Source organism: Lontra canadensis, unplaced genomic scaffold, assembly GCF_010015895.1.
Source record: "Lontra canadensis isolate GAN:19392208 unplaced genomic scaffold, GSC_riverotter_1.0 scaffold55, whole genome shotgun sequence".
Classification (NCBI taxonomy): Eukaryota; Metazoa; Chordata; class Mammalia; order Carnivora; family Mustelidae; genus Lontra; species Lontra canadensis.
The window spans coordinates 8,102,903-8,129,676 of NW_022631049.1; the positions used below are offsets into that span (position 1 = coordinate 8,102,903).

The window sequence follows — 26,774 nt, forward strand, 5'->3', positions numbered from 1 at the left end:
TTGAATCCTTAGTAAGGAAAAAAGTCTGCAAATAGAGTCATGCCCCTGGCTAGTGGAAATGTGCAGACTGCAAAAACCGATTCAACTTATGTCCAGCAGTAGAAATTCTGAGAAATGTGGTGGGAAGGGAGAACCAGGAAAAGGACAGCAATAAACTCAGGTTGTCAAGGAGCTCCAGATAGCAATTTTGGCTGGAGCCAGAGTTGTGCTGTCAGTAGAGGCTGAGACAGAGAACAAGGCTGGCAGAGGGTGGGCTGAGTAGTAATCCAAGCTGCCATGCAAAGTTGCCAGGTTGTGCCCTTTGTCAGAGTGCCTGGCCAACGTGGCAAATGAGGCTTAATTCCCGCTCACACTCTGTTCACCAAGCCTCATGCCGAGATGCAGCATTGCAGCCATCTGGAGGAGGAATCTTTTTTTTTAACTGCATATAATCTTTTTTATTAATTCTGGTATGGTTAATATACAGTGTTATATTAGTTTCCAGTGTACAATATAGTGATTCAGCAGTTCTATACATTACTCAGTGCTAATCATGTTAACTGTACTCTTAATCCCCATCATCTATTTTACCCATTCCCCCACCTACCTCCCCTCTGGTCACTACCAGTTTGTTCTCTATAGTTAAGAATTTATTTTTTGGTTTGGCTCTTTTTTCTTTGTTCATTTGTTTCTTAAATTCCACAAATGCATGAAATCATATGGTATTTGTCCATCTCTGACTGACTTTTATTTCACTTCGTTTTATATACTCTCTAGATCCATCCATGTCATTGCAAATGGCAAGCTTTCATTCTTTTTATGGCTGTGTAATATTCCACTGTGTATATCTATACCACATCTTCTCTATTCATTCATCTATCAGGGGACACTTGGGCTGCTTCCATATCTTGGCTATTATAAATAATGTGGCAATAAACATAGGAGTGCATGTATCTTTTTTTAATTACTGTTTTCATATTCTTTGGGCAAATACCCAGTACTGGAATTACTAGATCATATGGAAATTCTATTTTTAACTTTTTGAGGAACCTCCATACTATTTTCCACAGTGACTGCGACAGTTTGCCTTCCCCCTCCCAGCACTGCATGTCTTCTTCTCCACACCCTTGCCAACACTTGTTTCTTGTGTGGTTTTGTTTTATTTATTTATTTTTAAGTAATCTCTACACTCCCTGTGGGGCTCAGACTCACAACCCTGAGATCAAGAGTTACATGCTATTCTGAATAAGCCAGCCAGGTGCCCTGGTTTCTTGTATTTCTGATATTAACCATTCTGACAGATATGAAGTGATGTCTTCGTTTTTTCACTTCCTTGATAGTATCCTTTGATGTACAAAAGTGGTTTGGTTTCTTTTGGAAGTCAAAAAAAGGATCAAAATTGAAATCAACTTACCTGTTTTCTTTTGTTTGGCGTGCTTTGGTGTCATATCTAAGAAACCTCTGGCTTGTCCAAGATTGTGATGATTTATGCCTGTTTTCTTCTAAGAGAGATCTAGTTTTATCTCTCACATTAAGTCTTTGATCTATTATGAGTTTTGTATAGCAAGTTGTCCCAGCACCATTGTTGAAAATATTGTTCTTATCTCCATTGAATTGTCTTGGCACCCCTTGTTGCTAATCGGTTTACTATATATTTTAGGGTTTATTTTGGGACTTTCAATTTTATTCCATTGACCTATGTGTTTAGTCTTATGTCGGTACCACACTGTCTTGGTTAATGTAGCTTTGTAGTAGGTTTTGAAATCAGTAAGTGTGAGACCTACAACTTTGTTTCTATTTCAAGATTGTCTTGTCTGTTATGGGTCCCTTGCATTTCCATATGAATTTTAGGATTAGTCTGTTGATTTCTGAAAGGAAAAAAAAAACTTAGCTTGGATTTTGACAGGATTGTGTTGAACCTCTAGATTAATTTGGGGAATATTGCCATCTTAGCAATATTAAGCTTTTTGATCTATGAACAAAAATGTCTTTCTATTTAATTAAGTCCTCTTTAATTTCATTCAACAATTTTTATGGTTTTCAAAATATAAGCTTTATACTTTCTCTGTTAAATTTATTCCTAAGTATTTTATTCTTTTTTAAAAAATATTTTATTGGGGCACCTGGGTGGCTCAGTGGGTTAAAGCCTCTGCCTTCAGCTCAACTCATGATCCCAGGGTCCTGGGATCAAGTCCCACATTGGGATCTCTGCTCAGCAGGGAGCCTGCTTCCCCTCTCTCTCTCTGCCTGCCTCTCTGCCTACTTGTGATCTCTGTCTGTCAAATAAATAAATAAAATCTTTAAAAAAATAAAATAAAAAATAAATAAATAAGATTTTATTTATTTATTTGAGAAAGAGAAAGAGTGAGAGCAAGAGCAGGGCAGAGGGAAAAGGAGAAGCAGGCTCCCCACTGAGCAGGGAGCCTGACGTGGGGCTCAATCCCAGGACTGCAGATCATGACCTGAGCTGAAGGCAGATGCTTAACTGACTGAACCACCCAGGCACCCTTATTTTATTCTTTTCTATGCTATTATAGATGTATTTTTTTTATTAGCTTCATTTTTGGATTGTTCACTGCTAGTGTGTAGAAATACAGTTGGTTTTTGTACACTGATCTTATATCCTGCAAACTGCTAGACTTGTTTATTGCCTCTAAATATTTTTTTTTATTCCTCATAATTTTCTACCTACAAGCTCATTTTGTCTGATAGTTTTACTTCTTCATTTCCAATCTGGATCAGTTTTCTTTTTCTTGTTACATTGCCCTGGCTAGAATCTCCAGTGCGATACTGAATAGAAATTGCCAGAGCAAACATCCTTGTCTCGCTCCAGATCTTACAGGGAAAGATTTCAATCTTTTGCCATTTAGTTTCCTGTTAGCTGTGATGTTTTTTTGTTTTTCGTTTTTTGTTTTTGAGATTCCTTTTTATCAGGTTAAGAAAGTTTCCTTCTATTCCTAGTTAGTTGAACATTTTTTGTTGTGAAAGGGTAATCGATTTCTCAAATGTTTTTTTCTGCATTGAGATGATTACATGGGTCTTGTCCTTTATTCTGTTAAGTTGGTATATTACATTGGCTGTTTTACCACTGGCATAAATCCCATTTAGTCATGGTGTATCCTTTTTATATGTTGCTGGATTCAGCTTGGCAGTATTTTGTTGAGAAATTTTGCATCTATATTCTTAAGGAGTATTGATATGTAATTCTCCTTTTTCATAATGCCATTGTCTGCTTTTTATCAGGGTAATAGTGACCTCATAGAGTGTGATGGAAAGTTTTCCTACTTCCACTTCTTTTTGGAAGAGTCATGAAGGATTAGTGTAATGTATTCTTTAAATGTTTGGTAGAATTCACCAGTGAAACCAGGGAGACCTAGGCTTTTCTTAGTGGGAAGTTTTAAAATTACTAATTCAATGTCTGTTCATCTCAATCTATTCTTATTTTCTCCCCTTGAGTTGGTGTTGGTAGTTTATGTCTTTCTAAAGGTTTGTTCATTTTCATCTAGGTTATCGAATTTGTTTGTCTGTAGTTGTTCATAGTATTTCTCTATAATCCTTCTAATTCTGAAAGGTTGGTAGCAATGTTCCATCACTGATTTTAGTAATTTGAGTTTTTATCTGTTTCTTCTCAATCATTCTAGTTAAAGGTTTGTCAACTTTGTTGATATATTTAAAAAACCAAGTTTTGGTTTCATTAGTTTTCTATATTGTTTTTCCAATTTCATTAATTTCCATTCTAATATCTATCACTCCATCCATCTGCTTGCTTTGGGTTTAGGTTGTGCTCCTTTTCTAGTCTCTTAAGGCAGAAGTTAAGGTTGTTGATTTCTTTTTTTCTATCATAGGTGTTTACAGCTATACATTTCCCTCTAAGTATTACTTTGGCTGTACCCTCCGGATATTTGTTTCATTTTCATTCATTTTGAAATATTTTTAAATTTCCCTTGAGATTTCTTCTTTGACCCATTGCTTATTTAGAAGTATATTGATTAAGTTTCACATATTTGTGAATTTATAAATTTCCTTGTTATCAATTTCTAATTTTATTCTGAGTGGTTAGAGAATACATTTTGTACAATTTCCATCCTATTAAAATGTATTGTTTAAATGTCTATCATATAATTGAAGTAATATGATCAACCCCTCACCATATCTGTTAACAGAAGAAGAAGTGAACCCGTTTTTGTGGGAAAAATGATAGCATCAACTGCCTATCTGTATGGTTCTTGAATACACAACATCTATCATACTGTAAAACTTTACTAGACATGTGAGAGAGGCAAGAACATGTGACTGATAAACAACAAAAAAGACAATAGGGATGGATCTAGAGGGCATAATGCTATGTGAAATAAATCTGTCAGAGGAAAGACAAATACCATGTGATTTCACTCATATTTGGAATATAAAAAACAAAAAACAACAACAACAACAACAAAAAAGACAAACCAAAAAAACAGACTCTTGCCTAGAGAGAACAAACTGATAGTGACCAGAGTGGAGGTGGGCAGGCAGATGGATGATGTAGGTAAAGAGGATTAAGAATACACTTAATCATGATGAGCACTGAGTAACGTATAGAATTGTTGAATCACTAATTGTATAGCTGAAACTAGTATAACACTGTATGATACCTATGCTGGAATTTAGAAAGAGACAATAGAAGCTGACTGATAGATAAGCTGGATATTGAAGTTAGATAAAGTCTTTTAAATAACTATTATAAATATGTGAAAGAAAATGGATAAAAAGATAAAAAATTTCATCAGAGAAAGGGTATTTATGAAAATAAAATTAAGTGCATGTTCTAGAACTAAAATTTCTGAAATTAAAATTTACTTAGCTCTTAGAAGCTCTTAGAAGAAGACAAAATTAGTGAATTCAAAAATAGCTCAATAGGAAATATCCAAAGTAGTGAAAAAACTGAATAAAAAATATGAAAAGAACAAAGTATAAAAAACTTGTCAGAAGGCCAGACCTATGAATAATTGGATTTATAGGAAAGGAGAGAGAAAGTGGAGCAGACAGAATATTTGAAGAAATATGGCTGAGACTTTTTTTCTTTCAAAATTGGTAAAAGGCATCAATCAATATACAGATTTGAGAAGCTCAATAGACACCAAAGGAAATATAACCTTATTATAATCACACTGCATAAAACCAAAGCAAAGGATAAAAATCCTATAACAAACCTAGCTTAAAAACCCTGATACAAAACTTAAGAAGGCTATTAAAAGAAAAGAAAGGAAAAGGACAGATCTCATGAATATAGATAGAAAATGTCTACACAAATCATTAGCAAATTGACTCACATTTGAGTGGCAATATATAAAGAGAATGTCACATCAGTACAGAGTAAGTGGAGTTTACAGTTGTAAGATTCTTTTATTGCATAGGAAATTGTGAAAGTACTATATACAATAGACTCCAGTAAGTTAAGGTTGAACATTATCATTGTAAGGGAATCACCAACATATTTAAAAGGTGTAACTAGAAAATTATTGTGGGAGAATAAATGGATTAATAAAAAACATACTTGATTATTTTGAAAGAAGGCAAGAAAGGCAGAACAAATGAGCAAGGAGATGTGATAAATAAGAAATAAATAGCAAAGTGATGGACTTAAATCCAACTATATTAATGATTACATTAAACGTAAATCGACTTAATACTCACCTTCAAAAAACAAAGATTATTAGCTGGAATTAAAAACAAGACCCAAGAATAAACTGTTTTTAAGAACATCAAAAGATACAGATAGTTTGAAAGTAAAGGATGGGAAAAGACATATCATGCAAACACCAACCAAAAGAAAGTTGTTGTGTATATATCCATATCAGCCAAACTAAACTTTGAGTCAAGGAGTGTTACTAGAGATAAGGAGGAGCATTTCATAAAGATAGAAGGGTTAACTCAACAGTAAGACATGGTAATTCTAAATTTATAAGAGCTCAGTATATATAAAGCTATATAAATGGACAGAATTGGAAGGAAAATAGGTCAATCAACATGAAAGTTAGATGTTGTGATATACTTATTTCAATATCTGGCAGACATACAGCCAAAAAATTAGTAGGGAGATAGATTATTTGAAGAATGCTGTTAACCAGTGTGACTAAATTGACATTTATAGAACACCCTTAAAACTTTAGAATATGCATCCGTGTCCAATTAACACATGTATCAAAATTGATCATATTTGGGAATGCCTGGGTGGTTCAGTCAACTAAGCCTCCAACTCTTGACTTCAGCTCAAGTCAGGATCTCTCAGGGTCATAATATCAAGCCTCATGTTGGGCTCCACACTCAGTGCTGAGTCTGCTTCTCTTCCCTTCTCTTCTCTCTATCTCTGGCCCTCCCCCTGCTCGCTCGCTCTCAAATAAACAAACAAATCTTTTAAAAAGAAATCGATCATATCCAGATTCTAAAGCAAGTCTTGACAAGTCTCAATGGATTAAAATTGCATAGAGTTTGTTGTCTAACTACAGGTGAATTAAACTGAAAATAAACAGTAGGATAGTTACAACAAGCCTCAGAAGTTTATAATCCTTATAATCAATGGACCAAAGAAAAAAAACCACAGTGACTGTTAGAAAATATTTTGAACTGAACAATAACATGAACATAATGTATCAAAACTTGTAGGTTGCCACTAAAACAGTACTGAGAGGGAATATTACACTTTTAAATGAATATGAATATATTAGAAAAGAAGAAAGGCTGAAAATAATCTAAGCTTCTATTTTGTAGAGCTAATGAAAGAAAAATGAAAGTAAAAGAAGGAAATAATAGTAATAAAATGAAAAAGCATATACAAAGATACACAAAGGAGAAAAAAACAAAAATTTTATTATTCGAAATTAATTCATATAATTGATCAATCTCCAATAAGATGATTAAGAAATGAAGAGAAAAAAATAAAACTGACCAGTATCACCACTGAAAAAGTAGACATTTCTATAGCTCCTTCAGATTATTAAAAATGTAAAATTATGATGTTATGAAAATTTACAGCAATAAATTTGACAACATATTTTAAATGGATAAGTTGATTTGAGGAAAATGAAACTTGCTAAAATTGATATAAACAGATTAAAAATCAAAATGTCACATTAGAACCATATGAGGTATATCCAAGGAGTGCAAGGTTGGTTTAACATTCAAAACTCATTCCATGTAATTTATGTATTAACTGAATTAAGGATGAAATCCCTGTGATCATTTCAATAGCCTCGGTAGAAGCACTTGATAGAATTCAGTACCTATTTATGACAGAAACTCTCAAAAAAATAGGGATAGAACGAACTTGCCCTAATCTGATAAAAGCTAAAATATTCATGGCCAACGTCATATTTAATGGTAAAATTTTGAGCACACTTTTTCCCTGAATCCAGGAGTAAAACAAAAATGATATACCCTTTACCACTTCTACTCAGCATTATATGTGGAAGTACTAGCCAGTGCAGTTAAGTCAAAGTAAAGAAGTAAAATCATAAAGATCAGAAAGGAAGAAATAATACCACATTTATTCAGAAAAGATAGGATAATGTACATATAAAATTCAAAAGAATCCACAATTAGAGTTAGTAAGTGAGTTTATTAGCCAGATCACTATCCAAAAATCTATTAACCTGGTATAGTTTTTTCTGTATCCACTTTTAACTTTACTGTGGCAGTATGTTTTAGGATTTTCTTTTATAAACATCCTTTACCTAGATTTTTTTCATCCAATCCGAGTTTCCATCTTCTTGGTTAGCATTATTTGGATATATTTAGATGTTTTCTGCTACTTTGTTTTATTCTTTCTATTTACTGGTTCTCTACTTTGCTTCTCATATTTTTCCTTTCCTGACTTCAATTCGATTTATTAATTACTTTGTTTATACATTTTATTCATTTAGAAGTTAGATGTTCTAGTTATTTCTGGTGATGACCCTTGAATGTTTAACTTACAAATTTGAATTTTCATAGCCTAAAATTAAGATCTAAAAAATATTTTAAATTAAATTAAGATCTCTACTGTTCTCCTGAATAGTACTAAGATGTTAGGATGCTTTTACTTTTATCACTCTGTCCTATCTTACATTCTATTTTCGTCTACTACTTTAATTTCACCTTTCTTTCACAACCCCCCCCCCAAATTAACCATTGTCAATTTTTACAATTAGTGTTCTTTCATGCATTTCCCTTCGTCCTTCTAAGTTTAGTTTTCTTCTTCCGGAAGCACCAACCTTGGTCGCTTTTTCTACAGGGTTCATAGTTGGGAAATTCTCTCATTTCTTACATTTGAAAATACCTATATTAGTCTTGCTGGGTACAGAAATCTAGATGATAGTTATTTTCCCTCACTACTTTGAAAACATTATTCCATTGCCTTCTGGCTTCAGTTAATAAAAAGACTGCTGCTGGCCCAACAGTTTCTCAGGGCAATGTGTTGTTCACTTTTGCCTACTTTTAAGATTTCCTCTTGTTTTTGATGCCTTGCAGTTTCACTTTGATGTGGGTCAGGGTATTGATTTCCTCTTGTCTTGCTCAGGGCCAAAATGTATGTCTTTTAACAATTCTGGAAAATCCCAAGCCAAATCTGGATAAATTATTCAACTTCTCAAGATGTTATTCCTCCCCCTTGAAACTCTACAGCATTTCCTTCATTTACTGACAGTGTTATTACTTGGCCCTCACTGTCCCCTGCAGCTGTCTGTGGGTTTTTTTTTTAATAAATTTTATTATTTTTTTAAACATATAATATATTTTTATCCCCAGGGGTACAGGTCTGTGAATCGCCAGGTTTACACATTTCACAGCACTCACCATAGCACATACCCTCCCCAATGTCCATAACCCCACCCCCCTTCTCCCAACCCCCCTCCCCCCATCAACCCTCAGTTTGTTTTGTGAGATTAAGAGTCACTTATGGTTTGTCTCCCTCCCAATCCCAACTTGTTTCATTTACTCTTCTCCTACCCCCTTAACCCCCCATGTTGCATCTCCTCTCCCTCATATCAGGGAGATCATATGATAATTGTCTTTCTCCGATTGACTTACTTCGCTAAGCATGATACCCTCTAGTTCCATCCACGTCGTCGCAAATGGCAAGATTTCATTTCTTTTGATGGCTGCATAGTATTCCATTGTGTATCTATACCACATCTTCTTTATCCATTTGTCTGTTGATGGACATCTAGGTTCTTTCCATAGTTTGGCTATTGTAGACATTGCTGCTATAAACATTCGGGTGCACGTGCCCCTTCGGATCACTACATTTGTATCTTTAGGTAAATACCCGGTAGTGCAATTGCTGGGTCATAGGGTAGTTCTATTTTCAACATTTTGAGGAACCTCCATGCTGTTTTCCAGAGTGGTTGCACCAGCTTGCATTCCCACCAACAGTGTAGGAGGGTTCCCCTTTCTCCGCATCCTCGCCAGCATCTGTCATTTCCTGACTTGTTAATTTTAGCCATTCTGACTGGTGTGAGGTGATACCTCATTGTGGTTTTGATTTGTATTTCCCTGATGCCGAGTGATATGGAGCACTTTTTCATGTGTCTGTTGGCCATCTGGATGTCTTCTTTGCAGAAATGTCTATTCATGTCCTCTGCCCATTTCTTGATTGGATTATTTGTTCTTTGGGTGTTGAGTTTGCTAAGTTCTTTATAGATTTTGGACACTAGCCCTTTATCTGATATGTCGTTTGCAAATATCTTCTCCCATTCTGTCAGTTGTCTTTTGGTTTTGTTAACTGTTTCCTTTGCTGTGCAAAAGCTTTTGATCTTGGTAAAATCCCAATAGTTCATTTTTGCCCTTGCTTCCCTTGCCTTTGGCGATGTTCCTAGGCAGATGTTGCTGCGGCTGAGGTCGAAGAGGTTGCTGCCTGTGTTCTCCTCAAGGATTTTGATGGATTCCTTTCTCACATTGAGGTCCTTCATCCATTTTGAGTCTATTTTCATGTGTGGTGTAAGGAAATGATCCAATTTCATTTTTCTGCATGTGGCTATCCAATTTTCCCAACACCATTTATTGAAGAGGCTGTCTTTTTTCCATTGGACATTCTTTCCTGCTTTGTCGAAGATTAGTTGACCATAGAGTTGAGGGTCTATTTCTGGGCTCTCTATTCTGTTCCATTGATCTATGTGTCTGTTTTTGTGCCAGTACCATGCTGTCTTGATGATGACTGCAGCTGTCTTTATTTTAAGTTTCCATATCTGTATGCCAGGAAAGTCCCATCACTCAGACTGGTGATCCTATTTTTTTGTTCATAACTCAGCTTTATTATCATCTATTTTCTGAAGCCTCTCCTAAAACCTTTTCTTCCCCTTAATCACTGTGTATCTACTCTTTCCTGCTCATACACCTATCTGTTGATTGCATTTATGTATTTATGTGTAAATCTCCCCCACTAAACTCAAGTTTCCAGTGGCAGTTCCTTTTGTATTTACAGAATCAGGCAGTTTGGGCACCATAAATGTTTGCAGATTGAATGGATGAATGAATCAAGAAAATGAAGGTAAACACTATCTACCTCATAAGGGTCTATAACAACTAAGTATATACCATATGAGAAAGCACCCAGCAAATAACAAGTGCTAAGCTCTTGTTCAATTTAAAGGCAATTTATGCATTATTTTGGTGCAGTGGGTTATGTGCCAAATTGGTTGTTACTTTAAATTTCCTTATTCCATATGGCATAAAGCAGAGTTCTGAGTGTTCTTTGATCATAATGAAGTACTTTTTTTGGTTTTGTGCCTTTTCTTCCAATTGCTATATTTCTCAGAGCATTAAACACACACATACACACACACACACACACACACACACACACACACACACCAAACATGGAGTTCTATGAGCTGTCTATAGTTTACCAGCTATTACATTCTGTCCTGAAACTCAGTGCATCTGTAAATGCTCTTCTCTCATATAGCTAAATGGCCTTCTCCTTCTTTTTAGTGTGGCATCTGCTTTAATTTTACCTTACGAGATAGGCCTTTGCTGACCCTCCTCATAAAATAGAAAACTTCCACCCCACTCCCATTCTCTATCCCCTTTACCTGCTTTATTTCTCCCCTACACCTGTCCACAAGTGAAATATACATTTACCTCTTTTATTATTATCTGCCCATCCTACTAACATAAAACTTCTTAAAAGTAGCAATTTTGCAGGGCCCCTGGGTGGCTCAGTGGGTTAAGCCTCTGCCTTCGGCTTAGGTCATGATCTCAGGGCCCTGGGATTGAGGCCCACATCGGGCTCTCTGCTCAGTAGAGAGACTGCTTCCTGCTCTCTCTTTGCTTGCCTCTCTGCCAACTTGTGATCTCTCTCTCTTTGTCAAATAAATAAGTAAAACCTTTTTTTAAAAAAGTAGAAATTTTGCTTTATGCCTATAACAGTGTCTAAAATACAGTAGGTGCTCAGTAATTACTTATTGACTAAATATGTCAATATAGGTGTACTGATTCTCATCAGTAAAGTCCTGGAGCAACAAAACCCAGGTGCCATACAGCCACTCTGGGCATGGAGGTCTTCAACATTTCTCTTGATCTGGAATGAGATTTCAAAATTTGACAATCTTGTTTTTCCTTGAACCGAATGCCTACAGCATGATTTCATCCTGAAAACTAAAGACATCACTTCCCCTCCTGGCAGGCACCTAAACCAAGTTCTGAGCTGGCTGTGTACAAAGCCCGTCTGTTCTCTCCTGGTTTAAAGACAGTGGCAGTTCCTGCCTGCTTTTAGCAAGCTTTATTTTGCTTTCTGTTTTCTTTCACCACTCAAGGACAATTTACATATCTTTTCTACCCATTTTATCATTTTGATCTTGGCAAGAGATTTTAATTAATACTGTGTGGGTACTTGTGCAAAGAAAGTACCTGCTTACAATGTCTGCAAAAAAGAAACTCTTATTATTTCACAGACACAAGCATCTAAAGCTGTAATTCATTTGTATAATTCATTTCTCATTGTGAGAGAAAGGTCCAAAGGGGATAACTACTCGCTGAAGGCCACATAACTAATTTCTGCCACGGAAGTGGGTCTCAACACCCACATCCCCCAATTCTCAATCAAGTTCTTCACACTTTTCTGCCTGATTTTTCTTCAATACATTCATTTATGTTTTCTCCTACCACCTATGCCTTAACCTAAAGCCCCTCAATACGTATCTCACTGCTGTGTGTCTCTGTGGCATCAGATGCCTTACCTCGACCTTCAACTGTCAGACTGCTGTCTTGACTTTCTGGGCGTCATCAAGCTTCTGTCTTCAGATTCAGCATGACTGAAAAGAATGTGGTCTTTCAGCATAGCTGACATTCTAAGGTCAACTTGGTAGCCCAGGAAAATACATAGCCCAAGAAGGCTGACACAGCTCCCCTCCACTTGAGGGAGAATTAGCCTCTTCCTGCCCTCTCCAGCCAGGGATGTGCTGCCCTCAGCTCACTGCACAGTACCGCCCATCAGATTAGCTGTGAACGGGGGCTCTGCTAACATGGTGGACACTTAGTACTCACCAGTAAAGGTAATGGGGGGGGGGGCACCAGCTGTACTTAGGACTGATGACTGGGGCTATCATTGGACTGGCAGTGCCTCCTAGTGGCCAAGGCTCCAAAGGTTTTCAACTGAAAAGGAGCCAGGATAGGCAGCCCACATGGCAACCTGCTTCCTTCTGAGTCTTATTCCCACCTGTTTTTAGTTTGTCCAGCCCTACTTCATACAGTGAGAATTCACTGCTGGTCAGACCATCACGTACATGTCTTTTCAGTATTTTCTGACTGAATTCCCAAACATGACCATGATGATGAAAAAAATGTGGGGTAGGGTTGGAAATATAAATCTAAAAACATCACTACAGTCACTGGAGCAGGTCAGTTTGAAAAGTGCTTTGTAATAACTTTTTTCCTTCCTGTCAGCCCCATGGGAGCTCTGACACCCCTTCTTCTTGTAGGAGATTTCAGCTGCCCAGAAGTGCCAAATCATCCTCTTGGTCTCATTCTTATTAAGCTTCCTTAGTAATTTCAGTTACGTTACAGACCAATGGAGAGAAGCTTGGTTTCTCTGGAAGCTTGCATTTTAAATATATATATATATATATATATATTATCCCAAAGATCACATTTTAAAGTGTATACTCTTCATAAAATGAAAGATAAATCATAGCTACAAGCATAACCTTGAGACTACTCTCTTTAAGTCCTTGCTGATGCAGTATGTGCAAATGTAGGTTTGGATCTGGCAAGGAACCTCTTCGGGAACTGTGGAAGAATCGTGAAGACTCCCATTTATCCTCAAGGGAGAGAGAGAAATACTTTATAAAAGATGATGTCATGCCACAACAAGTAAAATGGGGACTCTTCCTTCTCTATGCCCCTGTAGTTCCAAAGGTGTCCTCTGGCCCCATGTTATATTTTGCCTCCCCATGGGTCCTGCCACTAGGACTGCCTTCCCCAGACAATGCCCAAATTCGAGTCCTTTCTCTCTGTCTCTACATGTTCCTCATCAAAATGTACCTATCCCCGCCCCCCCCAATCCATTCTCTCAAGCTCTTGGTGTATAATCTGATAAAGTATATCATGGTGAGATTTAAATAGTAGGTCACCACCCACTGTTCTCCTCCTCCCGTTGACATCTGCATTGTAACTGGGGACTTGAGTCTCTTGACTCACTGGGTTTGGAAACCTACTTTCTATCTCCCAAATGATACACACAGCCCACCTCCATCTGCCCCCAAACACTCAATCCCAAAGATGATGCTGTTGAGGCATCATCTTTGAGCAAATACCCTTTGCTTTCCTGAGTTCTTTTTGGATATCTCCACAACTGACCTCCTGGAGTGTCCCTGCAGTGATCAATAACTCCACATGTGAGAGTCCAGGGCTTTGGACCCGAGCCTACAGGCACCGCATTCTGATAGGTACTTACTCATTCCAACCACAAACTGAGCTGGAGAAGAGGGGCAGCAGGAAAAACACACCAGACCTCCTGAGCTGCAGGATTTCTTTACAGTGATTGTGGCTTGCCAACAAAGGTTTTGGATAGCCATAGAACATTCCAGAAAGAGGAAGAGATCTGGCAATTGCTTGGAAGATGCCAGGCACTTAAAATAAATCGGGGCCAGAATGTAAAGAAATGGGGAGGAGAGGTGAGTGAGCAATGGGGACAATGCGGGGGGTTGGGGGGGGCATTCTCCTGTAAGCCAGACATCCGTACTGCCATCACCTGCGTCTTACCCAACAGGTTTCTTAGTTAGGTGTCTCAGAAATTTCTAGAATATGCACCCTGTGTCAAGAACTCCCTGGAACGGTCCAAGTTCCGCACTCTGATCCCCACCCTTGGCCCTTTCGCCCTCCTCTTCTCCCATCTCCCCACACCTTGACCGCTTTTGTGCCTCCTGGGTTAGAACTGGTTCAGCCATATCCGGGGCCGCCCCCCAGGACCGCCAGCGGAGCCCGCGCTCTCGCGTCGAGCGGCGGCCGCAGCCCCGCGCGCGCAGGCAGCCCCGGGGCCGCGCCGCGCTGATTCGCTGCCGCGGAGACTGCGGCGCCCGCGACGCGCCCGCCCCTCGCCGCGCGCCGGCTGGTGCAGCCTCAGTCAGTCTGCAGCCGCGCGGCCACCGCGAGCCCTGCCGCTGCAGCCGGGGCGCCGACCCTGAGTGCCAGTTCCGCGCCCCCGAGGACAGCAACGGCGAGCCCCCCAAGCCCGCAAGATGCAGGCCACTGCCGACTCCACCAAGATGGACTGTGTATGGAGCAACTGGAAAAGTCAGGGTATTCTATTTATTTCAGTAGTGCATGCCTGCGGTGCACGGGAACCCCGGGACCCGGACTCGGCCATTGTGCAGCATTTCACCTGTGGGACCTATGCATGCTTCATACCCGAGAGCTTTCTGTTGGGGGGAGTAAACTTGTCATGTCAAAAATCAACAAGGATGGTGTTTGGATTCTTTTCCTCTTTTTTTTTTTAAACCCCCACCCCCACCCCTTTGTTTTCTTGTTGTAATGCTAGAAATTTAAATAATGCATCAGTTGCCTCCTCCGGGAGTTCTTTTGGCATCCGTTGATTGTTCAGTACTTGTTTAATCTCTTCTCAGCCCCGGAGTTAAAATGCTTTCTTATTGTTCCATGCATCCCAGGCCTTTTAATTTCTGCCTGAAAGGTTGAAATCTCCTGATAGAACCATTAAGTGAGAGGGCTCTAGTGCATCCTTTTGCGAGGGACACACCCATTTCAGGGTTGTTATTTGTGGTCACACAAAGGAGACTGGAAATGCAGACTAGCACTGGAAATCCTGAAAATATGATGGCGTAGCCACATATTAGGATGGTTCACTTTGAAATATTTCAGGGTTTTTGTCTGTCATTTGGGTAATCTGTAACTACTGTTTATTAAGAATGGGTATCTGCGATACAAATAGAGGGGAAATACAAAGCAGTGCAAAGTGCCCTCTGATATAACAGATTTATTTTGAAACAGTCCATATTAGCACTGGGTGTGGCCACCCTCCAGCCTCACTGGGATTGCTTTTCAGCCATTTTTATTCAGCCTCATACTTCACACATCCATCTCTCCTTTGTTACATTAAGATTCCCTCCTTCACCTTGCTCAGTTTGAGATTATGAGGAGAAAGAGAGAATTTGGAAGAATGAATTATGTGTGCTAAACTCGGGCATTCGTAAGATGAAGTGTCTTTTAATCTTTAACAAATAAGGTTCTGAAGAAGGCGCATTTGGCTTAACCTGAAGGGTTGCAGTGTTCCTCAGGGGACCAAAAATACTCTGGAGCAGAAGCTGATTTCTTTTTTTAATCTGGCATCTTCCCCTTGTCATTTTATATCACAGAAAAAATAGAATGGCTTTTCATCTTTAGCGCCCCTGTAAGATTTTTCTTAAATTTTTTAAGCAAAGATAAAGTAAACGTGAACGTCAGAATTAAGAGCACATTAGCTATCTCTTATTTGTTGGTTTGGGTGGTGGTGACAAAATGGTACAGTCGAGTTCAAATTATGTGGGTCTATTAGAAATACAACTGTCAAATGTAAATAAATGGTCCTAATATATTTAAAAGCTAGGAAATAAGAAATGGATGGCAATTCAGGGGCATAATTTTAGAGAATGATGGCAGTGATATGAAGTCGCATATTTTATACAGAAGGCAGTTGTGAAAATGCTGGGTGACGTTTCATTCTTAGGTATTAGACTCATCCAGTTTATTCTGATAACACTTCACAGACAACTATGGCATGATATAATATCAAGTTTAGGTTGGATGCAAAGACATTTAAAAAAGTTGGTTTTTAGATTATGATTATGGGTTTCTTCTATTCTTACAAAAAGTAGATGCCAAAGCATGGCAGATTTTCTTTTTTATTGGTACAAGATATAAAACACTATTTTCATTATATTCCTATGTGTTTCGCCTCAGTCAACCTTCTCACTGCAGGGGTTAAAAAAGCGCATGGCTGTTTATAATCAGAAAATAACACAAATGTCATCATTTGTCTATTGAAAACAATCATTTTCATTTTCAATATACAGCTACTTGTGAAGATTAATGCAAGATCATTGTAGGTCTTTTACACTCCGTGACCTTTGGTCATCTTCAGTACCATTGATTTCCTTTTGTCAGATAGAACAAAGCCATTATCTTGAAAATTGACTAATAACTGGGTGGGTGGGTTTATAGACACCAAAGAGAAATAGTAAGAAATACATTATTCCTTTTTCTTTCACTAAGAGAAATTTCATTTAAAATAAATCTATAATAAGATTTTTGTTTAACGTTTTCCATGTATCTTCTTCACGTTAGTTCCTCATTATCAAAAACAGCTGTTCTTAAGCCTGGCTACACATTAGTATCATCTGGGGAGCTTTTAGGAACACAAAGGATGCCTGGGCCCCACCCCTAGAGGTTCTGATTCAATTGGGTCAAGTATCAATATTTTTTTTGAGGATCCTCAAGTGAGTTTAATACTCAATTGGGGTTGAAGCCACGGTTGGTGTGTAATGATTCTTAGTGAGCCCAGTCCATAGCCCAGCAGAGCAGAGTTGCGTGTAGAAATGAAATGGGTGTGATGTAGGAGCAACTGTGAATATAGTTGCAGGACGCAGGGTAACATTGTTGAGAAGGTCCTCCAGAAGTATTACAGGTGAGAGTTTTGCTTGTGAAAGGGTATAAAGAAAGTGAGCTTCAGGTTTTCTCCATATTATTAAACATTCCATGGAGAAATTGCAGCCCATTGACTATTTCATGAAGACTCGGCTGGCACTGATAAAATTGTCATAAGAACTGTAGTACCCATGCAAAAGGAACTTATATTTACTTTATTAACATATAAGATTTCAGCTAGAGACAGGAGCACTTAAAGAGAGTCTTAAGTCCACATTGTACTAGTACGAAGATTCTGTAATACATTACATTACAGTATATTAATGCATTAATGTATACATTACAAAGATCCTGCTTCCAATATAAAAAAAAAGATACCACTGCCAATATTGGTTATAAACCAAAGCCCACCCAACTCAGTGAAAATGGAAGCAAAATAAAACCATAACCGAATAAGACACCTATAGAGAGAGTAACGTTACAGATCACAATAATATTAATATGTTGGGGGCACATTTACTAATGCTTTACTTGCATCATTGCGTTTAATGCTCACAAATCCTGTAGTGTGTAAATTTTATTATTATTTTATAAGTGAGGCTGAGGCCTCCACCAAGGCACATGGCTAGTATTGCCAGAAGAGGCTAGATTCAAGCCTCAGCTGTCTGACCACAGAACCCCTCACTTCTCACTGCTCTGCCATCGGCCTCTATGGTAGATAACTTTTTCCTCAATGGTGTTTCTAAGAATATGAATTATGCAGGTAATGGTGATTGTGTGGGCTTAATAATCCCTCACATTTACATCGTTTTCATTTTGCCAAGTGTCTTCTCATAGGAGCTTCTCAGTTTACTCTTGGTCATCATGAGGTTCAAAGAGGTTAAGTGACTTACCCAAGATTTTTTGATAAGTGTTGAAGTGAGTAGTGAGAACGTACCTGCTTCAAATCCAGAACTCTTCCCATGACAGCACTCCATGTTCTTTACTTGTGCTGAGTTATAGAGTGAACTTCCACTCCTCTGCCAAGGTATTTCTCATATAGTTTCTTCCCTTAAGAGCTCAGAATTTATCAGCAAGTCAGTGGTCTTGACCAGTTTATGCCATTGTTGTCATCCTCACCACCGTCATCGATTAATCATCCCAAATTCTCTGTAAATATTAGCTATGTCCCTGTAGCTATCCTAAACCCTTGCTACATGTCTTTAATTAAGCCTTCATAAGACGATTATCTTACTCCCATTTTACAGAGAAGGAAACTGAAGGGCTTGAGGCAGAGAGGGCCAGGAATTTGCCTTCCCACTTAACTGGGTCCCAAACATAAGGCAGAGTGATTCTGAAAGCTTTGCTGTTAATGACTTTATCATATTGCCTAAATCCAAATAGTACTGGGGCAGGGGAATAAAGTTTGAGCATAATCACTCATCCCTATCATTCTATTTGTGCTCATAGATAGCTTTTTCCAGGGGTGCCTGGGTAGCTCATTAGGTTAAGCCTCTGCCTTCGGCTCAGGTCACAATCCCAGGGTCCTGGGATCTAGCCCCCCATCAGGCTCTCTGCTCGGCAGGGAGCATGCTTCCCTCTCTCTCTCTCTGCCTGCTTCTCTGCCTACTTGTGATCGCTGTCAAATAAATAAATAAAATCTTTGGGGGAAAAAAAAAAAGATAGTTTTTTCCAGATATCACTGTACTTGACAAATTTACCTGGCACTATGCTTGGGAATACACTGGGTTGATTCTTGTCACCTGTTTGGGGCTTCTGGTCAGCTCTCACTTGACCCTGTGTTGCAGCATTCCGTAGTTACAGCTTGCCCAGTGTGTAAAATATTAATGAAGGGCGAAACACTTTCCAGAGAATATAACTCAAAAGTATTTCTGGTTTTTTACAAAATAAAATATTTTACGCTGGTCTACAGTGCTCTGTGGAAAAACTGTTCATGGTGGTCTATTCTGAAAGGTGCTAGTTGAAAACAGCCAAGCATGCCAGAATACACAGGAAAAACATGTCTGCTTTAGTGACAGAAATTGAAAGAAATGCTTGTATTTTGAAGATGACATTTGGTCAAAATAATACTCACATAAAGGCAGACCAATACAACCATTTATCAAACATCTTTTATTTGGACAGAATCTCATTATAATACTGTGTAAATGTTACAACAGAAGTGTTACACTTGACGGCTCCCTCCCTGCAGATTCTAATGAGATCCAATGGGGCAACGGGCTTAGCTGGGAATCTGGAGATGTTTTTTTCTTTTTTTAGAGAGAGCGAGAGAGCACATGAGTAACAGGAGCATGAGTGTGTGCGGTGGTGGTAGGGGATAGAAGGGGCAGAGAGAAAGGGAGAGAGAATCTGAAGCAGACTCTATGCTGAGCATGGAGCCCGATGTGGGGCTCCATCCCAGGACCCTGAGATCACAACCCGAGCCAAACTCAAGAGTCGGGCACTTCACCAACTGAGCTGCCCAGGTGCCCCTGGGGATTTTTTTTTTTTAATGAAAGAAAACTCTCATTATACAGATAATATATGAAATATGAGTAGCTATTACTCCATTGAAAAATAAAACTCTACTTTTTCATTGTGTATGATTATTTTCAAGGGAATCTTTCTAAGGGAATATTCCAAAGATTGGGGAGAGAATAATGGCTTTAATCTTTTTCTAAAAGCAGTACATACCTATTATGAAAATTTCCATTTATTCAAAGAGGGGTTCAAATGAAAGTCACAACTTGCCCAAAGTCCTACCACCAGCATTTATCAGCGTTAATATTTGCTGAATATTGTCCAATATCTCCATACCATGTAACATGAAGCTAGAGGACTTGGCAATAAAAACAGCTTTTCTAAAACAAGATTGTATATGTCTCAAAAGTATTTGAAGTAATTTAATGGAAGAAACTGATGTGAAACTGAGAGAATTGCTGAGCATCTGACATATGTTTCTTTACTGTATGAGCTATTACTTTCTAAAATTAAGAAAAAGTCTGTGATAAACATCAATACATCAGAATACTTTTTGACTTTCATGTTTTGGTTTTAGACTGTACAAATGGACTCTCTGCAGAGTCTTTTTTTTTTAAAGGAAGATCTGTCATGGGTGAGAAAGGTTGACAAAAATGTTGTTCTAAATCTACATCCTCAAATCTATTATTTTTCTCAGATTTCCATGAATTAATATTTATTTCATTATAAACCCCAGTAATATTGCTGATACTGTATGACTGAAGCACGAGGATTGTTGATTGCAGACCTCTATTCCATCTTAATGAGCAGGTCGCTCCTTCTTCATTATTTTGAAAAGGTTTCTATCTCTCCCTCTTTCTCCCTCCCCCTCTCTTCTTTACTCCCCTCCCTCTATCTCTCTCTTTCTCTCCCTCTCCCTGCCTCCTTCTTTCCCTTTCCTCCTTATATTTGAAATTATATTCTTTATTCAGTTCTCTTTCATCTTCAGACTAGTTAATACATTTGGGAACAGAATCTGTGAAGTAATTGATATATTCTAAGTTACTATATTTATAGTAGAATTAAAAGTTAATATTCACCGAATCCAGCAAACAAAAGCTAATGTGGGTAGATGACTTCCAGAATAGCACTTGTCTTTTTGGAAATTATTAAATGTATGTGACCACAAAATTTCCCATCCATCTCAACCTGGTCTCCCAAGTTGTGTACACATTTGACTAAGTATTAATATTTACATATTGTCATTTTCCAGTTCTGATGAAAGTACACACAACTTTTCAAAGAAACATGACTGCCTTATAATTAAGCTCACAGTTTGAAAGCTAAGAATTTGACATTAATAATTCTTTAAAAGCCATCTTTGGCCTAGATGACAATAATAATAATTACATTAAAATCTGGGTCATTGTAAATGTATTCCAGATTTGTAGCATATATTTCAAATAAGATAAGAAATTTGTGGGACACCTGCATAGCTCAGTATGTTGAGCATGTGACTCTTGATTTCGGCTCAGGTCATGATTTCAGGGCCATGAGATAAAACTCCATGTAGGGCTCCACACTTGGTGCGGAGTCTGCTTGAGATTGTCTCTCTCCTGTTCCCTTTGCCCCTCCCCTGCTCAGGCAGGCTCCTTCTCTCTCTAAAATAAACAAATAAATAAAACCTTTATAAAATAAAAAGAAATTTGTTGGAAGTTTGAAGTATAGAGTTCTGTGTCCTCCAAATATGTTTAAACTATATTTTTAAGTTAAATCTGAGTAAAGTTGTCTTATAACTCAAGCATTACTTACAAGCTCTTTGCCCAAACTGATGTTGATTTTGAAGAGATGAAAAGTAGAAATGTAACAGGTTTTAATTTTTAGAATTTATTGCAGTTCTACCCATTAAACAATGAGCATGTCTTGCTTTTGGTAACACTCTACCGAACTGCAGATCCAATATACTGGTAATAGGGATCAAGAAGGACATAATAGGGGCACCTGGGTGGCTCAGTGGGTTAAAGCCTCTGCCTTCGGCTCAGGTCATGATCTCAGGGTCCTGGGATCAAGCCCGGTATCAGGCTCTCTGCTCAGCGCGGAGCCTGCTTCCCTTCCTCTCTCTCTACCTGCCTCTCTGTCTACTTGTGATCTCTGTCAAATAAATAAAATCTTTAAAAAAAAAAAAATCTTAAAAAAAAAAAGACATAATAATTTATTGACAGAAACAGAGGTACAATGAGAGATCATTCCTTTTCCTTATCATTTTAGTTCAAGAAGCATTTTGCCTTTATGGTCTTAGTAAGAAATGTTAAATATATTTAGTTTTTATAAAGGAAGCAATAGCTATCTATCTCCATGGTTCTTTTCTATTTCAATACCATGATGGAGTTTCTGGTGTGGCCCAAACAAGATTTTGTGGCTAATTATGATTGATTACCACCAACCAAATGAACAGTTTTGTATTTTGATCAAGTCAGAAAGCTTAAAAAAGAAAAAAATCACACAAGGACATCCATTATTTAATACTTTGCAAATCTTTCAATGTGCTTCCCTCAGCTACCATGTGCCCAAAGCCTATCTTTCTCTCCATATGGCCATCTCTCCCTCTGATGCCAGTTGCCCTGTGGAGACCCCTCCAAATGAGCCCAGTTGCTAAAAGATTTAGCAGGAGGAGCTGGCCACACTGTCTTAAACACTGGGCCCTGCTGTTTCATTTCCTGGCCAGGTACATCCCATCAAGGTAACCACGGGTCTAAGCATCATTGCGTTAATTTCATAGCACAGGGAGAGGGTGGTGGTTGGAACTACCATGTGGATTAAATGCTGTGCTCTTTTACTGTCCACACAAAATGCTGGGTGTAATGTATCTCCTCTTTCAAAATATCCCCAGAATTATTTAAACATCTAGAAATAAGAGTGTTGGCATTTTTCTCTTGACAGTCATACTGGCTGTATTTAAGCAGTGAGAAGAAAGGGCCTGGAAAATGGAATCACTGCAGATGTCTTTATCAGCAGAAGTCGCTTCAGCAGTTTTCCCCAGGCTCAGGGCCCCTGGGTTACCATTTAAAGTTTAAACTTATGTATGAGACTGTTTCATGGCGAAGGAAACTCATAGAATCCATGACTTGGAGATGTCATCTTTGAAGGTCTCTGTGCCTGTTTAAGGTTTTTTTATTATGTTGATTCCCATTATGTTTCTCCAGTTCAATGGCAAAATGAGGGAAAGTTAAAGTAGGGAAAGTTACTACTGTTTCCTCTTGTTAACTTTTGGTGTTGATATTTTGTTGGCCTCATGAAAATCAGAGAAACTGACTACCACTGCTTTGGACACAGGCTGGTAAAGGACTGAGGTTTTTCAAGCCTCTAATTCTTTTCAGAAGAGAGTCAAGTATTATAGTCAATTATTGGAAGCTTGCTGAAAAGTCAATTAGAGTCAACAGCATATCATTTTCAACAATCCTTTGATGAAATGTTGATATTATATATAAACAGAATTTTCTCATTTGGCCTTTTATGAAGTAGCATTCACTTGTCACATAGCATTTTACTGGATCAAAATGGAATATAAATAAATACACTTGGGAATATGGTGCAATAATGAAGATCATCCCGCATAGTTCATTGCCATTCATGTTCTCTACTTATACCACATTTTGCCTTATTAATAAAATATGAGTAGCTGCACCACTGTCTTTAAGTTCGTACAAACTTTCTGAATACTGTGCCACTACTGGATCATATAATTGAATACATTTAGAATGGTTTCCTAAACCAAAAATTTTTGAAAGAAAGCAAAGGGCTTTCTTTCTAGAAATTTGGTAGGGCATTTTATTTCTGTTCAAACCCTGGATCACTTCTATTTCTTTTTACTGTCCTTGATTGGATTATGGAAATGAGGGTAGCACTGATTTCTGCATTTGAAATCAGGATTCTTCAAATCTGCCAGATATGCCAGTTCAGCCTTGACGGAATGAGTTCCAGGTGAGCCCCAGGCAGGCTGTAGCAAGGGCTCCCACTTGTGGTTTGGGGACTATGCTGAGATCACCAAGCCCAGTCCATTTCTCAATAGAGAAGATGCACCCATCTCTCATTTCAAAGGCGATGCATTGCTCCTTGGTTTTTAGCAACATAACTTTAGTTTTTATACTTGGCAAAGCAATACAGTAATTTACCTGCCTTTGTGAGTGTACTTAGTGAATGTGACTCGAGTTTTTAACCTCTCATATGACCCTTCTGCGTTAGGAGGATTATTAAAGGAAGAGAAAGCTGTCTATACTTTGTCGTACCCAAAGACTCCTGGGGGTAATTTGTCACAGTTACAGAGTAACTTTTATTTTTTTGCTTAGGTTTTAAGGAAATTTTATTCAAATATCCATTTCTTCTGGATCAGCTACTATAAAGCTTCCTACACAAGTTTACATCACTCTAAGCAAAATTAAAATGTGAAAAGTCATCATTTGCACAGCAGACTGGAACACAAAGTCTCTTCTCTGATCACACTTCACCACGTCCTACCCTTCCCACTGAATCATCACGGGCCATTTGCTGTCACTCTGACCATACGCAGCCATTGCCACTCTTCCAGCCCGTGAGTTCCCAACAGTTTTGACTGCCTGTCATTCTCAGCCTGAGCCTGAGTTGTTCATTTCAATTCTGTCCTCTTGGATCTTCGACTCCTCCAACCATGCTGCTTGTGCAAGTTCACGGCCCTGGCTCACTCAGCTCAGCCATCTACTGCTGGCAACACCCAGCCTCCAACCCTGTTGCCTGGATCCACGAGAGATCCCTGACTTTAACCAAACCCTCTTTATGGTCAGGCAGTTTTATTATTGATTCCTTTTTTTGACATACTATATTTTTCTAGATCAGCACTATCCAATAGAAATACAATGTGAGCCACTAACTAGAAATGTTAAGTTTTCTAGTAGCTTTCTCATTAAAAAGTAAAACACAAACAACAACAAAAAAAAAAAAACAAAATAAAAAACAGGTAAAATGAATGTGATAATATATTACTCCAACATACCCAGAGTATTAGCCTTTCAACAACCAAAATAAATTACTACAAATCCAATGGGTAGCTTATAGACTCAGTAGCCACAAGTCGCTCATCACTACTGTACTGAATGAGGCAGGTTTGCACTTTCCTAATCTCTTCTAGCTGTACCGTTATCATCCTCAGTCTCAGGAAAGCCTCCTAACTCAGTTTCCAGGATTTGAGTAAATCTACCTCAAGCCACTTTCAGCCACATTTTGTTGTTCCTTTCCACCTCAACGCATATCTATAGCCACAACCATATGTTCCCAAAATGCCTCTTCCTCTTTACCCATTCTTTTCATCCTTCTCCCGTTGAAAAGAAAGAGCTGTGATTAATCCCACCCTCTCTCCCCTTCTTTGAGACTTTGCTCAATCAAATCTCTCTTTCCAGAATGCTCACTCCTTCCTTTCTATTAATATTCCCAGGCTTTGCTTAACCTAAAGTTTTGCTTTTGCTGGTACTCACCCAAACTACCAGTGTATTCACCATCTTTCTTACTACTTTGAACTTCCCACCATTTACCCAACCCTTTACAAGATGGCTTCCATCCTCACTACTGGTAGTACTCTCTGCTGAGTTATGAATGACCTTCCAGTCTCCAAATCCAGAGTTCTTTCTCAGTTATCATTTACCTTTTTATGTCTTCAGCATCCATCACTGCAGTCTGCCTCTTTGTCCTGAGGGGCTTCCTTGTTCTTGACTGCTGTCAACTACACTGTTGGGGTCCCCATTCTAACACTCAGACAGGACTCTTTTGATAAGCTGCACTTCTTTGAGTCTTAAACTATGGTTTCATCCTCAGTTGCATTTCTTAGTCTCTCCTGTCTTGGAAGTTTCCTTCACTCTCATGGCCTCAATCACCCTTTCTACTCAGAATATACCCAAATGTAAATTATTCAACCCTCTTTCCTAAATTACAGTCTTGTACTTCCAATTTCCTACTGTACATATTCATCTCAATATCATTGGACTATGATATTACAGGCCATTTAACTCAGGGCTACTATGACAAACCCTAAAAAAATAAATCATTTCTAACCTTTAAAAAATTTCAGAAACATTGTAATTGTCAGCTTCATCTCACTTGTAATCCCTATCTCATCTCTCTCTGGACTGTCGAAATGCCCTGCTTTGATTTTTCACACATTAGAACCTGGAGGTTTAAAAGCTAGTATCTGCTTTATCCCCAACCAGCTCACCCTCCGATTTCCTGTTTTTGTCAGTGACGCTAATCACTCAGTCACCCAGCTTTGAATTGTTGCCTTCACCCTTAATTAGCTCTTCATCTTTTCTCCCGCAGCTAATTAGTCACCATTCTTGTTGATTAATCCTTCATAATATTTCTCTTTATCCACTCCGTCTCCTTAGCAAATCGTTCGCTACATTCACAAACCATCCCACATCCTCTTTCATCAATTCCAGCACTATCCCTTCCTTGAACTGAACTTTTGCCCCCTCCAACAACACAAAATATATTGGCACAAATTCACCACTTGTAAAATGAATGTCAGTCCTCCCAGCTAGATCTTCAGTTCCTTAAAAGCGGGCACAGAGGGGCTCCTGGGTGGCTCAGTGGGTTAAGCCTCTGCCTCAGCTCAGGTCATGATCTCAGAGTCCTGGGATAGAGCCCTGAGTTGGGCTCTCTGCTCAGCAGGAAGCCTGCTTCCCCAAGCTCGCTCTCTCTGCCTACTTGTGATCTCTCTCTCTCTGTCAAATAAATAAATAAAATCTTAAAAAAAAAAAGCAGGCACAAAATTTTATGATTGGTTTTACTAGATGAATAGACGACCAATAATTGTATCTTACAAACTTGCACTTTAAATATAGAGCTCTGGAAGGAGACTTAAATAAATCAGTTTAGCCAAATTAATTTTGCATGCTTCGGGGAACATTCAGCCTATAACCACATAATGTGAGAGAGGCAATTTGTGTTTTGGAGGAAGTAGCAAACTTAGGGTTTGATCTTCTCCCATTAACTCCCATAAGACAGATTTCTTAACTTTTATCTTCTTCATCTGTTATACCTGTTATATACCTTTCCAGTAGAGTTGATTGTGAAGTTTAAATGCAGTAACTTCTAAAAGTGCTTTGAACATTTCAAAATCTATGTATGTAGATTACTGTGCCACAAGGTACCCAGAATAAACATCCCATTTATGTCATAAGATTACTCTTTTGTTAACCTCCTCATTAGAAGCCTCCAGCAAACTTAACACGTTGATCGAA

The 26,774-nt window shown here is 38.4% G+C and overlaps 1 protein-coding gene across 3 annotated transcripts in view; it reads left to right on the forward strand.

The window, feature by feature from the left end:
* Nucleotides 1-26,774, forward strand: part of RTN1 (reticulon 1) — a 210,540-nt gene that overhangs the window by 170,063 nt on the left and 13,703 nt on the right. Inside the window, exon 1 of one of the 3 annotated variants that reach the window (XM_032875277.1) lies at nt 14,534-14,733. The exons of the other annotated variants lie outside the window; for them this stretch is intronic. Coding sequence (XP_032731168.1) covers nt 14,673-14,733 — 61 coding nt within the window. The 5' untranslated portion in view covers nt 14,534-14,672. Of the gene's footprint in view, nt 1-14,533; nt 14,734-26,774 lie in introns of those variants that run through there. 3 annotated transcript variants of the gene reach the window in all.